Source organism: Lipotes vexillifer, unplaced genomic scaffold, assembly GCF_000442215.2.
Source record: "Lipotes vexillifer unplaced genomic scaffold, Lipotes_vexillifer_v1.1 scaffold1048, whole genome shotgun sequence".
NCBI classification, from domain to species: domain Eukaryota; kingdom Metazoa; phylum Chordata; class Mammalia; order Artiodactyla; family Lipotidae; genus Lipotes; species Lipotes vexillifer.
In genome coordinates, this window is record NW_006785351.1 from 782032 (window position 1) to 798512 (window position 16481).

The 16481-nt window shown below is 48.5% G+C and overlaps 1 protein-coding gene across 2 annotated transcripts in view; it reads left to right on the top strand.

Annotated features, from left to right (window-relative positions):
- LMX1A (LIM homeobox transcription factor 1 alpha) overlaps window positions 1–15537 on the top strand; it is a 155788-nt gene extending 140251 nt beyond the window's left edge. For both annotated transcript variants that reach the window (XM_007457396.1, XM_007457397.1), the window contains exons 5-9: window positions 4348–4520; window positions 7460–7537; window positions 9200–9269; window positions 11223–11393; window positions 13361–15537. In XM_007457396.1, the coding sequence (XP_007457458.1) occupies window positions 4348–4520; window positions 7460–7537; window positions 9200–9269; window positions 11223–11393; window positions 13361–13521 (653 nt within the window). In that variant the 3' untranslated portion in view covers window positions 13522–15537. The remainder of the gene's footprint in view (window positions 1–4347; window positions 4521–7459; window positions 7538–9199; window positions 9270–11222; window positions 11394–13360) is intronic.
- Window positions 15538–16481: the final 944 nt, after the last annotated feature.

The window sequence follows — 16481 nt, forward strand, 5'->3', positions numbered from 1 at the left end:
TGCTGAACGAGGAGATGGGAGCCTCCCTGAACAGTCTGGAAGTTCCCCGAGGGAGTCAGAGGGCACTGCTATGCTCGTAATATTTACAACCCGGCAGACCGAAGCTGGGTGACGGTTAGCGATGGTCTGCATTCCCCTTGGCAGCTGGGTCGTGACATCTGTCTGCACTTTGGGAAATGCCCAAAGGCCCTCCATTCCTCTATCTTCAGAGTTTTTCTTGCTCAGATCTGCCAGGACACCTGAAATTCCATAGTGGTGACTGTTTGGTTGGAGGCATTCCATGTCTATGTGTTATTGACTGTGGGAGAGGACACTTCAGACCCTGCTAATCCCTGACTCAGTGTAGCAGATGAGCAGTGCTTCCTGCCCCAGAGTCAGAGCGTGAAAGCCCGGAACACAGGATATGTAAGTTTTGATGGAGAACGGGTCAGGAGAGGTCTAGGGCAGGGGCCAGCAAACTATGGTATGCAGGCCAAATCTGGCCTGGTGCCTGCTTTTGAAATATAGTTTTATTGGAGCCCAGCCATGCCTATTCGTCCTGTCTGCGGCTGCTTTCGTACTACAGTGGCAGAGTTGAGTGGTTGCACTAGAGGCCATAAGGCCTGCAAAGAGTAAAATATTTTACTCTCTGGCCTTTTACAAAACAACTTTGTAGATGCCTGGTCTGGAGCATCTAGTGCTCCTTGGAAGGCAAAATGGGGCCCTTAGCAGACAGAAGAGAGAGATATTGAACAGCAAAAAGGAGGAATCAGAAGAAGAAAATGCACCACAAAGAAACGATAGAAACACTCCAGAGACAAATCCTAATCTCATCCTCCCTCTGCTCCCACTTCTGCCCCTCCCTCTTCTTCTGAAAACAAATGTTTTTGTCTCTTCTCACAGGGATGTAGAGAGAATGAATGAGCAGTCGCCTGTGATGCTCTTTACATCATCCAAAAATGGGCACCCTAGGAGATGGCTCTTTCCCCCACTGCTCCTTTCTGCTGTTCTAGGATGGGATAGCAGGTCTTGGGGAATGTGCATGTATCTTAGGCTGGGGTAAGTCCAGAGACAGTACCAAGACATCAGGGACCTCAGCCATCCACTTCTAGGGCTCTGACCAAACTTCAGCAATCACATCTTCCTTCTGGAACCAGCCCCCCGACCACCACCCCCCCCCCTTCTTTCCCACAAGCACTCACACACACACTTTCTATAAAACCAACTCTCAGTGTGAGCTAGGGTCATGTCTGCAAAGAGAGAGGAATGAACGCTTGTAGTGTAAAACCTTAACTCCAACTCCCATCAATGTGCAACTGTTAATAACAGAAAACATGGGTCTCAGAGTAAGATCCCTTCTTTTGAAATGATGATGATGATTTAATAAACATCTCTCACACTCTGGACAGTGCTGAACCCTTTCCATGCATCATCTGATGTAATTCCAGCAACACTGTTACTTTCTCCGATGAGAAAATTGAGTCTTGGGGATTTGTTCAGAATCACACATCACAACCGGCAAGGCCAGAATTGAAACCCAAGTTAGTATGGCTCCAGAGCCCATGCTGTGGACACCGTGCCATCTTGCTTTCCTGAATGTCGTCAACATATATGAGCCATTACCATGGAATCCACATTATTTTAGATTTTGCATTTTCATTAGTTACATCATCCTAGTCATCAATATACATTTGCATCAAGCTATGTGACTGTAAAAGAATCAGTCTGACCCCGTGAGATGTTTGCAAATACCATTTCAAGGACAAAACTGGTATAAGACAAGTGGTTTTTGAAGATGATACGGTTGCATTTTTTTTTTTTTTTTTTTGCGGTACGCGGGCCTCTCACCGTTGTGACCTCTCCCGTTGTGGGGCACAGGCTCCGGACGCGCAGGCTCAATGGCCATGGCTTACGGGCCCAGCCGCTCCACGGCATGTGGGATCTTCCCGGACCGGGGCACGAACCCATGTCCCCTGCATCAGCAGGCGGACTCTCAACCACTGCGCCACCAGGGAAGCCCACAGTTGCATTTTAAAGTAAATTCTGTGCTTTGGACTTCTCACTTATTTGTTCTAGACTCAGTTCCTTGTAATCACCTGCCTTGCAGGAGATCTACACAATCCTTGGCGTGGGGTGGCAGCCACGTTTCCTCAGAAATATTACTGAAGGCATCACCAGTACCAGAGGAGCATCGTTTTGACCCCAAAGAATCCACCAACAGAGAGAATTACTGACGTCACTAAAGGCTGGGCTTGGGGGTGGTGGTGGTGGGGTCTCTGAGCAGCATGAGGTGGGGTCCAGCAAGGATGAATCTGCATAGTCAATGGCCTCCTTTTTTCTACCTTTCTTCTCTTGTGGGTTCTTCTTAGTTCCCTAAGGCTTTTAGTTCTTACATGCTTATTTTTTCCTTGCCATTCTGAAAACCTCCTTCTAGAAAGATCCTAAATACCCTTCAATACTGAGGTCTGACTGAGATCAGCTTACTGAATCCCCCCCCACTCCCATCAAGGAAAGAGCAGCCTAAGAATTGAAGATGCCAGAGTGGCCACTACTTGTCAGGAGGATTCTTCTTTAATCTCTTCTTCATTCATCTTGTGGGTTTTTTCGTCTGTACTATCAAGGGGAGTGAGGCAGAGGGGAAAAGACATCCTTCCCACAACATCTAATAAGAGCCTCCTCTGTGCCTCTGTGTTAGTTGCTTTGCACACAGCAGCACTATTCCTATGCCACCCCCTGGTGGGTAATCTTGTCTCCAGTGCAGGCTCAGTGTGGGACGTCCCTTGCACAGGGATGTACTTAAAAGAAGGGACAGAGCTGGATGGAGACCTAGGTCTGCCTACGTCAGACCCTGTTCAATTATATTGCAAGGCTTGTGCCCTCAAGGAACTCAGAGGTTCGTCTTCCTTCAGGTTCAAATTGTATGCCTAAAAGTTCATAGAGGAAAGAATCTTAGCCATTGTTCTTTCAGATAAAATAAGGTGTTTTGGCTCTGGCAGAGCCAAAAATTAGAGCTCAACTAAAGTCTAAACTAAAACATTATATGCAAAGAGCATCTTTCCAGAGGAGGGCAGGATGAAGAACAAGGATGTGTAGCTCGCACACGGTGGGTCACCTCATTTTGGATTTTTTTTTTTTTGCGGTACGCGGGCCTCTCACTGTTGTGGCCTCTCCCATTGCGGAGCACAGGCTCCGGACGCGCAGGCTCAGCGGCCATGGCTCATGGGCCCAGCCGCTCCGCGGCATGGGGGATCTTCCCGGACCGGGGCACGAACCTGTGTCCCCCGCCTCGGCAGGAGGACTCTCAACCACTGCGCCACCAGGGAAGCCCATCTTGGATTTCTTGAAGTGTCCAGAAGGGGATCAGAGTCAGGGGACTGGAGCTGGGGAAGCTCTTGGGACAAAGGTTTTTACTGGAGGAAAGAGGGCAGCTGTGCTCTGTAAAGACCCAGAGAGAAATGAGGGTCTCATTAGGGTAATGTGGGCACACAACTGCCTATGGCTTTTAATGCTGAAAGTAGGAAGGAGTCTCTCTCACATGGGTATTTCCCAGATCCTAGAAGCATCTTCTTAGGAGTGTGAAGTCTGTGGGATACAAGAGGTAGCCTGGGAAAGAATGTCATATATACTGAAGGCTTTACTTCCTTCAAGTTGCTGCTTGCATTGATCACTGCTTATAGAGTTGAAATAATTCACGTAAATATAGATAAATACAGTTAACGTTAATAGAGAGTTATTTATTTTATAGACAGGCAGTTTTGTCTAACTGCCTGTGTTATCTGTACCTGCACGTAGTCTAATGTTGGTCTTCTCTGGCCTTTTAAACAGTATTGTTTTCTACATCCTGGCAGTGGCTAGAATTTCAGACATAGTGTCTAGGAAGTTATATATAACTTATCCAGGTCTAGAGTTGAAAACTGACATTTAAGAAATATTAACCACCAGCACTTACTGGGCATTTATTATATGCTAAGCAGCCTTCTGAGTGCCTTCTTGATAAACTCATTTAATCCTCACAGCAACCCCAATGAAGTAGGTACTCCTATATCTCAAGTTTGCAGATAAGGAAATTGAGCCATAGAGAGTTAAGTCACTTGCCCAAGGTCACACAACTAGTAAACGTGGAGCTAGGAGAGCCTCCCGAGAGAAAGTCCTGAGCTGTGATGGTGGACTTCCTGGTTCCTGTCTCCATGTTTTCGAAGTTTTTCCTTAGCCCTTCCTGGGGGCTTTGGGATCAGCATCACACAGGGTGTTGCATTCATGTCTTAAGTCATCCTTGGAATGTGGACCCAAGTGTCTTGTTATGGAATAACAGACAACTCCAGGAAGTGGCCTTAAGGGACTCAACACGTTGTTTTCTGCTTCTTTCAGGCAAAAGTGATGATGAAGAAAGTCTTTGCAAGTCAGCCCATGGGGCAGGGAAAGGAGCTGCTGAGGATGGCAAGGACCATAAGCGCCCCAAACGTCCCAGAACCATCTTGACAACCCAACAGAGGAGAGCATTCAAGGCCTCGTTTGAAGTATCCTCCAAGCCGTGCAGGAAGGTATGGTGGCGGGGTGGGGGGGAAGAAGGGAGGAAAGGGGTCGAGGCCCCTCTTCTCTGTGTGCACCCTGGACTCCTCTGGGGTTCCACTGGGCACCTGGGGGTCAGGGTGGGAGATGCTATTCAGACAGAGTCTGGGCAGGTGGCCTTGAGCCCCGTTGGAGACTCCAGGGGTCACTGCAGCTGTGGCCGGGGTCATGGTAGAATCTCCTGCGCTTTTGGGTATGCATACCCACTCCAACTGGCTACTTGCTCATACCTTTCATTTCATGGAGAGCAATGGGGAGAATAACAATAAGAGGTTCCAGCTGGGATATAGATCGAAATGTTACAACACAGTAAAAATACAGTGGCTTGTAGCATGTATTCTTTTTCGGTCCAGTTTGTTCTGCTTGAGGTGGTGATTTTGGCATTCATCCATGTTGTGATTCATCCATTTTTGTTGTTGCATAGTATTCCATGGATATACCATGGGCTGTTTGACCATTCACCTGTTGATGGGCATGTGAGTTGTTTCCAGCTCGGGGCTGTTACAGATAGGGCTGCTGTGAACAGTTATGTAAAAAAAAAAAAAAAAAAAAAAAAAAAAAAGTGACTTAATGAGATAGGAGTTTATGTCTTTCTTACATCACAGTCCAGAGATAAGCAATCCAAGACTGGCCGAGAAGCTCTGTTATCTGTCACATGGGTCCAAGGGGCTGCTCCAGGTGTCACCATTTTTTCCAGCCTCCATGGTGGAGAAAGAGAAAGTCAGAGCAAGCAGCTGCCCTTTTAGGGACATACCCTGGGATTTTTTGCATCACTTTCACTCATGTGTGTTGGCTAGGGTTTAATCCTGCGGTTGTACCTCTTGCAAGGGGACTTGGGAAATAAGTCTATCTGGGTGTCCATATGCCTTGCTAAAACTTGGGGATAACGTTGCTAAGAGGAGGAAGGAGAGAATGGATATTGGAGACAATTAGTAGTCTCTGCCACAAATAGCTGTGTCCGCTTATTAAGTACCCACCATTTATGGACTCCCTGCCGTATGCTGGGTACTGTCTTTTATGCAATAAAAATAAGAAAAGAAAGTTTTCTTGAAATTGAAATTGAGTTGAAATTCATAGAAGAAAGACATTTTAAGTTTCTTAGCATCCGTCCCTAGCATCCCATCCCTTAGCATGCCTCCCTCTCTGTATGAATCGGCTTTTGCTGCAATAACAAACAAAATCTTAGCGGCTCCCAGCAAACATTTATTTCCTGCCCCTGGGCTGTGGGTTGGCTGTGACCCAGCTGGGCTCAGGTTCAGGCCTGCCCCACCGGTCTCTCATTAAAGAGTCCAGGGCAGTGGCCACCTGGGGCACACGGGTCTCGTGACGATGGCAGAAAGCAAGAGGCCAAGTCACACTGGGCAGTCCCACTGAATGGCTCTCCTTGAATATCACCAACTTCACATCCACTTACATTCCATGGGCCAGAGCAAATCATGTGGTTAAGCCACCGTGAGTACAGGGGGAGGCATACACCCCTCCATGGAGGAGGGGCGGGAAGGATGGATATTTGCTGAACGATAATACAGTCTCCCACCACTTCTGCCTTTTGAAAAAAGTTCTCCCACCTGCAGAAGACTTCCTTTCCCTGCCCTCGCTGCCCTCTAAGCTCTGGGAAGAGAGCTGGTAGAAAGTTGCAACAGCCCCAAGGTAGACCTGCGCAAGGACCAGTTCCCACTTCCTCATTGGTTTACTTGTTTGCATGTACTGAACTCCCAGCCTCTGTATGGCCTGTGCCCAGTGCTTGTTCCTGGGCAGCGTCTAGGCCACCAGAGGGGAGGAGATGTGTATACTGGAACACTGGGGAGAAAGCTCTGAGGACCAGAACAGAGGGGCAGCCAGGAGCTGCCGGAAGGGAGAGGTCGCCTCTGTCTGGGGGATCAGGCACGGCTTTGTGAAACAGGTGGGTTTTGAGCTGGGCCTCTGAAGGATGGATAGGGTTTCAGCAGGTGGACGTGGGCCCCTGGGCATACTGCTGTTTCAGTTGGCGTTGCAGAAGGATGTGCCTGTAAAATCTTCTCTAATTATCCTGCTTCTCCTAAGCCTCAGCCCCAGCGGCATGATAAAGATGAGCACTTCCCAAGGCCTCCAGCTTGCTCGACTGTGTTTATTCAAGGAGCTCCTGCCATCTCATCTCCTCCTCAGAATCTAACCAAGAAGGGGCAGTGTCTCTCAGGACCACTCTTGGGAGATCTCTGCTTCTTCCCCCTTCCCTTCTAGCCACTTTGCCAGCCCCTCACCAAATGCCTGTATAGAGGGCAGGTGTTGAAACACGACTCTTCATAATAGGGACCCTGATTGTCCTGTCTCTTCACAGTCCCAGTACATGTGCCTGCATCAGCGCTGTCTCTCTTGCTCTGTCAGATCCTAGATGGCTCTTGTCTTATTTCCTTTGGGCAGGGCTCACAGTGAATATGAATATTCATGAAACACCCAAAGTGACCTAAAGCTATGAGGGACAAAACCAAGAATTTAAGTCAGTGAATGTAGACAGGAGAAGAGAGCAAGAGAGAACCATTTGTTTTTGCAAAGTGATTTTCACCCTCAGTTCTCCTTAAGTAGGTTAATGCATATGCCTGGCATACAGCTAAAAACACAACAATAGATTTCGCTAATATCTAAGAATCACCTGAAGGCCTAGTTTCCAGAGGAAGAGAAACCCAGGAACACCTCTTGGAATGCACATCAAAATTAATGCTTATTCTTCTCTTCATTTTCCTGGGTAAGGACCTTCTCTCCGCCAGAAGGAGAGCAATGTCCTTGTGTTTGGGATTTTGCTGAACACTGAACACTTGCCAGCTCCTGTGTAAGTTGCAGCCTGTTGGCCTCCCCGTGCACCACGTAGGGAATGTTCTGCTTTCTACTCTGAGATGCCAATGTTTCTATATTTCTAATGTTCCATTTTTTCAAGGTGAGGGAGACTCTGGCTGCAGAGACAGGGCTGAGCGTCCGTGTCGTTCAGGTGTGGTTCCAGAACCAGAGAGCTAAGGTAATCTGCTTCTTACTTCTGTCTCTGTGGGGCTGGTTTCCTGAAACAATAGTAGGACATTGTTTTTGCCAGCAGGTTTTCTAACCTCAACTCATTGGATAGAATAGTTCTCTTGATTCAAAAAATTTGTGCTCAGCAGTCATTTCAGCTATAGCAGCCCTGCAGAAGGGGAGAGACGGGGCAGTTTTTTTTTTTTTTTTTTTTTTTTGGGTACACGCGGGCCTCTCACTGCTGTGGCCTCTCCCCCTTGCGGAGCACAGGCTCCGGACGCGCAGACTCAGCGGCCATGGCTCACGGGCCCAGCCGCTCCGCGGCATGTGGGATCTTCCCGGACCGGGGCACGAACCCGCGTCCCCTGCATCGGCAGGCGGACTCTCAACCACTGCGCCACCAGGGGAGCCCGGGGCAGTTGTTTTAGTGAGATGGCTTTTATTTTCCTAGTGGCTGTGACTGTGAATCTGGACAGCCATCTGCATGAAGAAGTGCCTTTCTGTGTCTTTTGGTAAAAGCAGGTTCTTTAATTCCCATTCATTTAACACAGATACCAGAGTTCTTTGAAGTTTCAGAGGGAAACCTACATAGCACCCACATGATAGGTCTAAGACAACATTATGGCACATGGAATGGATGCCCATACTCACCTTTCCCAGTGCCCCACCCTTCCCTGATATAGGCCCAAACCATCCTATTGTCTGCTGGATCCTACCAAGGTCTGCATCCCCCTGCCATGGTCTTTTACTTATTTTAGACCTTTACTTATTTATTTTCCTACCTGTATACATGCATGAGTTAGTGGCCCAGTTCTCTACAGCCCTGATCTTTAGTGGGTGAAATGATTGGTTAAGATATCATTTCCCTCGCTGAATTCCTCACACCAGGTCTGCTGGTGTGTAGTCCACGGTCCTTTCTATGAGAGGATTTCATGGTTCAGTGGGTTTGAGAGGACCTATAGCCTATGGATTCATAAGCAGAGAGCATATTTGAAGCTCTGAGAAATCTGAGTAAAGAATTTTTTAAAAAATCGAGTGTTTCCTCCACACACACACACACACACACACACACACTCTCTCTCTCTCTCTCTCTCTCTCTCTCTCTCTCTCTCAAAATGTATGCTGATGTCTCATGGAACCCTAATGTTCCACAGAACACACCTTGAGAAACATTGGGTTGCAATGTTCCTTCTGGGAGGTCTGTGTGTTAACAGGGTGCTTTGGGAGTCAAGCTCCTTACCTAGAGGCGTGCATCTCCTGGTAGGAGTCTCTGCCACAAGGGCCAGCAGATAGGGGACTAGGGGGACCAGCCTCATCCCAAATCATACCCTGTCAGCAGGCCCTTGCTGCACATCTAAGCTGGGCTGAAGACCCTACCTCCCCTCCCATAAAACTGTCACAACATAAGCACTGAGAGGAAATCCCTCTTCCTGCTAAGACCAGCCACACTGTTGCTTCCCAGCCAGCTGTCTTTCCACGGCTGCGGTGTAAAAAGCCCTCAGCCGCCATGCATCGGGCTCCAGGCGCCGTTCCTGAAGTGTGGCTCCTTTCCTGAGTAAAAGCAGGGGGAGGGGTCCCTCTGCTTTAGCCGCGAGCCACTTCCCCCTGGCCTAGCCGCAGGAACCTGCTGCAGGCCCCCTGACTTCTAATCCTGAGGTCCTCCCCTCATCAGATGAAGAAGCTGGCCCGGCGGCAGCAGCAGCAGCAGCAAGATCAACAGAACACCCAGAGGCTGAGTTCCGGTAAGCTGGAGCCTCTCCCGGCCACGGGCCTCTCCCGCCAGGGGCCTCCAAGCACCCGGCCCTTGGAGTGACATTTCTGAGCTCCGTGAAGCCCAGTCCACACCTGCTTGGGAGATGGGACCTTCCAGGGAGGACCAAACCATGAGAACTGTGAGAGGGTTCTGCAGGCCCAGAACTGCGGATTGGAGGTGGCCCTACCCTCACGCAAAGCCCCTTTGCCCGGGCCCTGCTGCAGTATCAGGGCACTGTGTCAGGCCTACCTACAGGGTCAAAGACATGCCCGGTTCCTCATCCCGCGTGGCCCTCCTCCTTCCAGGCAACCACCTTCCTAGATCAATAAGGGATGGAACTGGGGCTGGAACCTGTCTCTCTGATTCTGAGTTCTGCTCGGCCACGCTGCCTTAACTCACCCTTACCTCCATGTACCTTCATTTGTTGTTGTTGTTTTTAATAGGGGTGGTGTGGGGATTGGGGAGGGTGTGAAGAGGGGCAGGTTGTGGGACCCTTCAAGGAAGTTAAAGAAAAAAAGCAAGAATAACTATATTAGAACAATGTCATTCTTAAAGGGACATGCGCTGCCCCCTCCCCATCTCAGCTGTCCAGCAGAATTTCCTGAGTGGTCTCTTTGTACCCTAGAGCAAGGATTCTCACCCTTTAACATGCACCTAAATCACCTGGTATTTGGTAATGTGTAGATTCTGATTCTAAAGGTCTTGGTGGGCCCAGAGAGTCTGCATGTTTAACAAGCCCTCATTGCTGCCAGCCTTGGACCACACTTGGAAGGCCGTGGAATGTGACATTGGTTGTCTGGCCTCTAAACAGAGCCCCTTGTCCTTGCATGGACCTTACCTTGTGCTTGATACCCGGGCTAGGCTCCAACGAGAATTTGACTCTTGCAGTCAAGAGTTCTTTTTGCTTTTGACCTTCTAGGCCAAACAGTATCTTAATGGCAAGATAGATGCTCTGGGAGAGAAGTGAAGCAAGGGCAAGGGCCCTGGGGCAGGGTGGAGCCGCGAGCTGGTCAGAAGACCTGAATCTGCCCCAGTTCCACCTCCCAATGCTGTTTGGAGATCTGGGACCTGTCTTTCTGTCTCTTTGCACCTCAGGCTCGCATCCCTAGGGTAGGGTAATGGGGCCTGCCACTCCTATCACACAGCGCTGTGCACCTCAGAGAGGGTCACAGGTGTCAGGGGGCTTTAGAAGGAGCCATGTAAGTTGATCCCATATAGGTCAACACGCTCAAAAGAAGGAGAACGCATCAAGGCATTATGAGAACACAAACTCCTAGTGCTTGGAACTTTGAAGAATTCTATGGGCAGCTCCTAGGGTAGACTTAAGAAGGTGGCAGGTTGAGTGCCTGAGAGTTAATGGCACTGTGTTCAGAGAACCACAGCAGGATGTGGAGGCAGGAACGGAGTCCTCCTTTTCTGATAAAATTCTGTACATGAGTGTAGCGAGTTGTCATTCCAAAACACATGCACACGATCTCATGGAGTCTTTGTATCAACCACACGAGGTCTGCTGGGCCAGTGTTGTGAACCCCACTTGACAGACAGACTGCTAGTGGGGTAATGCTGGAAGGATCTTTAGATGCGTCCACTCCATTGGCTGCCAAGCCTGTGTGTAGCATCAAACGCCTTTGTTTTAATGATGTAGTTCAAGGAAGCTCTCCAAGTACAACAGCCGCCATGTCTATCCTTCAAGGCAATCCCTGATGGCCCTTGGTAGGGCACAGGCTGGGAACCACTGATGTCACCTCAACCCTTCCATTCTATAAATGAGGAAACCAAGATCCAGGAAGTAAAATGATGTAGCCATGGTCACACAACTTGTGTGGTCACAAGCCAGTGGGGCATGTGAAGTTCAGAGCTTGTTCTGTGGCCCTCCCTCCCTCCCAGCGTGTGATGCTGGGCTGCACGTGGAGAATGATCTGCTTTCTTCTTTGTCCCACAGCTCAGACAAATGGTGGCGGGAGCGCTGGGATGGAAGGGATCATGAACCCCTACACCGCTCTGCCCACCCCACAGCAGCTCCTGGCCATCGAGCAGAGTGTCTACAGCTCAGATCCCTTCCGACAGGGTCTCACCCCACCCCAGATGCCTGGAGACCACATGCACCCCTATGGTAAGAGGGATTCAAGCCGTGCAGGGACCTCACACAACTTGCTTGCGTGAGTTTTTCATCCCCTCCCAGACACCTCTACACAGTTCCTAGATGCTCATTAAAGTTCCAAAGCAGAATAAGTGTCCCACAAAATACTGCTAGAATCACCTAACTGATGGCTCCAGAAGAAAGACCAGCACACATGCACATTAGTCATGCTTCCATTTATTCTCCTTTTCAAAGCTTCTCTTTTTTTTTTCTCCCAAAGCTTCTTATTTGTTAGTTTGAATAGGAGGTTGTGTTTTCATTGTAGACCTGTTTGTTGGGATCGAACTTCCCAAGTCTTTCATTTCATGCCAGGTACCACACTTACATGTTCATAAGCATTAATCAGCAGTGATATAGGCAGAGGCCTTAATTATGCGAACCCTCACATAAGAAAAAATTATATTGAAAAGCACAGAAAACAGATGTTTGAATTGGACTCTCCTATTATGGATACTAGTAGGTGTTCTAATGTAATTCCTGAAACATAAACTGACTTGTGAAGTGAAAAGTATCTCCTCCCAGTCTCACCCCAGCCAAAACGGAGCTGCTTTAAACGCAGGGAATGGGGACAGCTGAGACTCCCCCATTTTCCCAGTTTGCTGCTTAAGCTGATGTACAGAAGCTGGGGCCTGGGCACCCTGATGGGATGGGCAAGCTCTGGAGTGGAAGGCTGAAGTTCAATCTCAGTGCCAAACATAGGCCACTGCATTTTTATACAGATAAGGTAAGTGGCCTGTGTAATACATTCATCTGTGCTGTGAAATCTGCAATTGTTAACCCTGATAGCTAAAAATAACGTTTTATTCCGCAAGCCTTCAAAACACTAGTATCAGAGATATATGCCTCAGTGCACCGATTATCAACTTCTTTTTTGCCTTCATTAAAAAAAATTATCTATAGTGTTAAAATCAGCCCTATCTTCCCATGTGATGCATTCAGCAAACACTTATTAAGATCCAGCCATTTGCGGGAACGTCACTGAGCAACCTCATTCATTCATACACACATAGATATATATATGCACGCTATAGTGACAGCCATTCTCTTTGCTCCCTTAGAAGACTCGTGTAAGGTCTGTACCTGTCTTCACCACTATGCAAAAACAGGGCAAATGAGTTTTTGGGTTTTTTTGCAAATTCTTACATTTTCAGAGTCCTAGGGGTCTTGTTACATAAAGGACTCCTGTGATGAATCCTTCAGTAAAATGAATAAGTAAAGCCACATGACAATTTTTATCAACTGCAGTTTTCATCTTTCCCATTTACTTGAAGTAGAGGTGAAATGTACATCCTCAAGGTTCTGGTCACAGTGGTCCCCCAGCTGTTGCTCAGTTTGCCCTCCTGGTTTTTTTTTGGTCAAAGATGTGAATTAGTTGAGTCTGGGCACCTAACCTCCCTTTCCTTTGCAGTACAAATCTGGGGAAACAGCTGGCACTCAGTATACTTGTGCTATCTGAAAGGACAGGCGTTAGTTATCCCTGGAGGTTTCGTGTGCATCATTCTCAGAGCTGATGTTTGTTTTCTTACCATCCCTCCTTCAAGAACCATTTTTGTGGCCAGAGTCCTCCAGAAGCCCTTGCCCCTGTCTCTCCAGCCTGTGGTGTTATGTCTTGCCCACTCCCCATCCTCACTGTCTAGACATTCTGACATTTGCTTATGCTGCACTCCATTTAGCACTTTGTTATATCTTAGTTCATATTATGTTCAGTTGTTGCACTTTAGACATGAGCCCCCCTAAGGAGATCTTTTGTGGACAGGGATTATGCCCCCTCCTACTCTTCTATGTAGCTCTACCCTCCCCCACCCCCTCCCCAGCACCCAGTAGAAAGCGTCCCCTGGGGGACGTGCTCAGACCGCGCTGGCTGAATTCCGCTGAATGTCCCAGCGCTGAATGAGTGCCTCCTTCCAGACCCTCATGCCAGTGTTTCCTCTCCATTTCAGGTGCTGAGCCCCTTTTCCACGACCTGGATAGTGATGACACCTCTCTCAGTAACCTGGGTGACTGCTTCCTAGCAACCTCAGAAGCCGGGCCCCTGCAGTCCAGAGTGGGAAACCCCATTGACCACCTGTACTCCATGCAGAATTCTTACTTCACCTCTTGAGTTCACCCCTCGAGTTCTCCGGCTAGGCTCCCATTCTGGAACAACCGCATTACATGAGGGGTCAGCTGGCTTTAGGATGGGGAGGCAGGGAAGAGGTGGGTTGGGGAGGGAGTTTTGTCCGGGATGCTGTTGTATAATGATATGGTGTAGCTCGGCATTTCCAAAGACTGAATACATTACGGATTGCATAGTTTAATGTTTCTAATAAGAGTCTTAGTGCTAGGTATGAAGATGTGTTTATCATTAAGGACAGGGATTTTAAATATAGGCATTTTCATGCAAACTAGATACCTAGAGACCCCTAACAACTTCCCACCATTTTTGGGGAAGCTCTTTTCAAGAGGTGCGTATGTCTACCCATCCACACACCCACAGACAGACAGACAGACAGGTAGATAGATGTGTGCGTGAGTGTGTAACCTTTCATACTTTATCATCAAAGTTTATTCCTAATTATAACAGACACCAACTGTACAGCAAAAAGTAACTTTATTTTCAGTGTGAACTATATTTAAGGAAATGCTTGATGCACTTAAGTTATAAAATGAGATAATTTACTTTTATAAACTTTATTTTGAGTTCGAAGAGACTTGTAGGCAGGGCAGAGAGCACTGCTCCACCGAGGCCCCGTAGCTTTGAGTGCTTGAGTTCATTCTGTTTTCAGAGAGTGTCACTGAGGTCTGGAGAGCAACTCTGTGTGGCTGACAGTATTCACTGGTGGATTCTGGACTTGCGCTGTTTGAGGTGGAATCACTGGGCTTGGGTGGGACAGAACAATCCCTGATCGTGTCCTTAGGAAATTTGAAGCCTAGATTCTTCGGCTTCCTTTGAAATTCAGACATGTGGCTGATGGGCAGTGCTGGGAAAGTCACTTCTGCTCTTGAACTTCACCATCTGCAAGTGTGAGACGAGGCTGATAGTATGTACCTACCTCACTGGGGACGCTGAGGCTTCATTCAACCCCAGGACACATGAGCAGGGCTGAGACTAATATCTGATATTTGCTTAAAATACAACCAGACCAGCCGCTTGGCAAAGGAGGATACCTGGGGCTGCAGAGCAGGAACCTGAGGGCAGCTCTGCCTGCCATGGTCCCTTCTGCAAAGCCTGCACTGCAGATACCAGCTCAGGGCAGCTTGGGGGGATGCCAGAGGCCTTCGATGGGAAGGAGGCTGTAACAGATGGGTTGGACAGGGCATCATCATGTTCTAGACCAGGGGCTGGCAAACCACAGCCCGCAGGCCTGTGCTTTATGGCCTGCCTCCTAAGAAGAGTTTTTACATTTTTAAAGGGTTGTAAAAAGCAAAGATGAGAAGAATATGCAACAGACTGTATGTGGACCAGAAAGCCTGAAATAGTTACTATCTGTCCTGTCTGGCTCTTTTCATAAGACGTTTGCTGACTCCTTTTCCAGACGCTCTGTTTGCTAACAACCTCTTGGAGTTCGCAGAGGCGGAGGGGGTCCAGTTGGAAAGACAGGGCTCCTCCTTCCGGCTCACTTTCCGGGCCGCTGAGCACAGAAGACCCAGCTGCCATTGTACACAGGGACAGTTCCACACCCTGTCCTCCAATTGTGGTGCTAGGATGGGCCACTTCTGTGATAGGAGGCTTCCTGAGAAACCAGAAGGAGTTGATGGGGAAGACGGAGGACTCCTCCAAGAGAGGCTGGGACAGGTTTGGCCTCACTCCTAGAGATGTCACCAGTCATCAGAGCTTCGGACACAGCTACTTGTCTCCATCACTCTCTGCACGGCCAGAGGGAACACGCCCCCTTATGGTAGAGTTGATGTTGTATGATTTTTGTGCTCTTTTTTATAATTTATGCAAACCACCCAGAAACCCAAACCAGTCTGTTGAGTGAAAATCATGCAGATGCTATATGGCTCCGCAGGCTTCCGTGGTGAGAGGATCAGTTGGAGAAAAGTAGCAGATATTTTGTGAGGGAAAATGAATACAGATCCTTATTCCACTCCTTAATGGCATACCAAGATGAAATTAAAAACCTCTTACAAATGAGCTGGTGTTTATTCAGGGGCAGGGGTGATGGGCTGGGGACTGGGGGACCAGGATGTTTTGTCAACAGTAGGGGAAGCTTTGCATGAAGGGAAAGCGTGACTAAGTGACGACAGCAAAACAGAAGGAGAAAGCGGCTTTTACCCTCCTGCCAAGATGGACTCAGAGACCTCACTCCTTAACAGACACCCCTCCGGAAGGAGGCACTGTCAACACTCCACCCTCACCAGCAAGTTCACTCAAGGCAGAGCAGCTGTGGTACGCATTGTGGGAGCATTTACTTGGAAATCAGAGCAGAGTCATGGGGCAGGAGAAAGATTCTTCACGCAGGACTGAAGGCAGGTGCCTTGCCAGGGACAGGGTCAGAGCAACAGCCAGTGTGGCTCCCCTGATAGATTCTCCCAACATTCTCAACAAGTTTAAATGTGATGTATGGATAGGCAGAGATTATGCTTATGGAGAAAAGAAGTCAGGAAACAGTGTGGCTGGAAGACCAGAAGACATACTCAGAGGGGAGGCACCATTGTTCTGCATGTTCTGTCACCCGCCTGCAGTTGTTCAGCCCTTCCACCCCTGTCCCTGGCTCATCCACCCCATGGTAGAAGCTGGCTCTGCTTCTCACGAGGGCCTGGAAGGAGAGAGATGTGGACAGGTGGAACCCACTTAGGAGGCCTCTAGCTCAGACTGACCTCCACTAGGCCAGCCCTGGTTTCATCTCCAGCTTTCCAGACAGAGCCTAGGGATGAGACCTTCACCCCTCATATTCGCCTACTTGACAACTACTTATCCTTTAGCAACAGCCTAGACTTGGCCTTCTCAAAGAAGTCTGCAGGGCTGGGTTAAGTACCTGTGTGGAGGAACTGGGCTAATGCTACCTGCTGTGATCACCCCTCCCAATTTTATAATAGCTCCAACACAAGAGAAATTTCTATTTTTGCTCACATGAA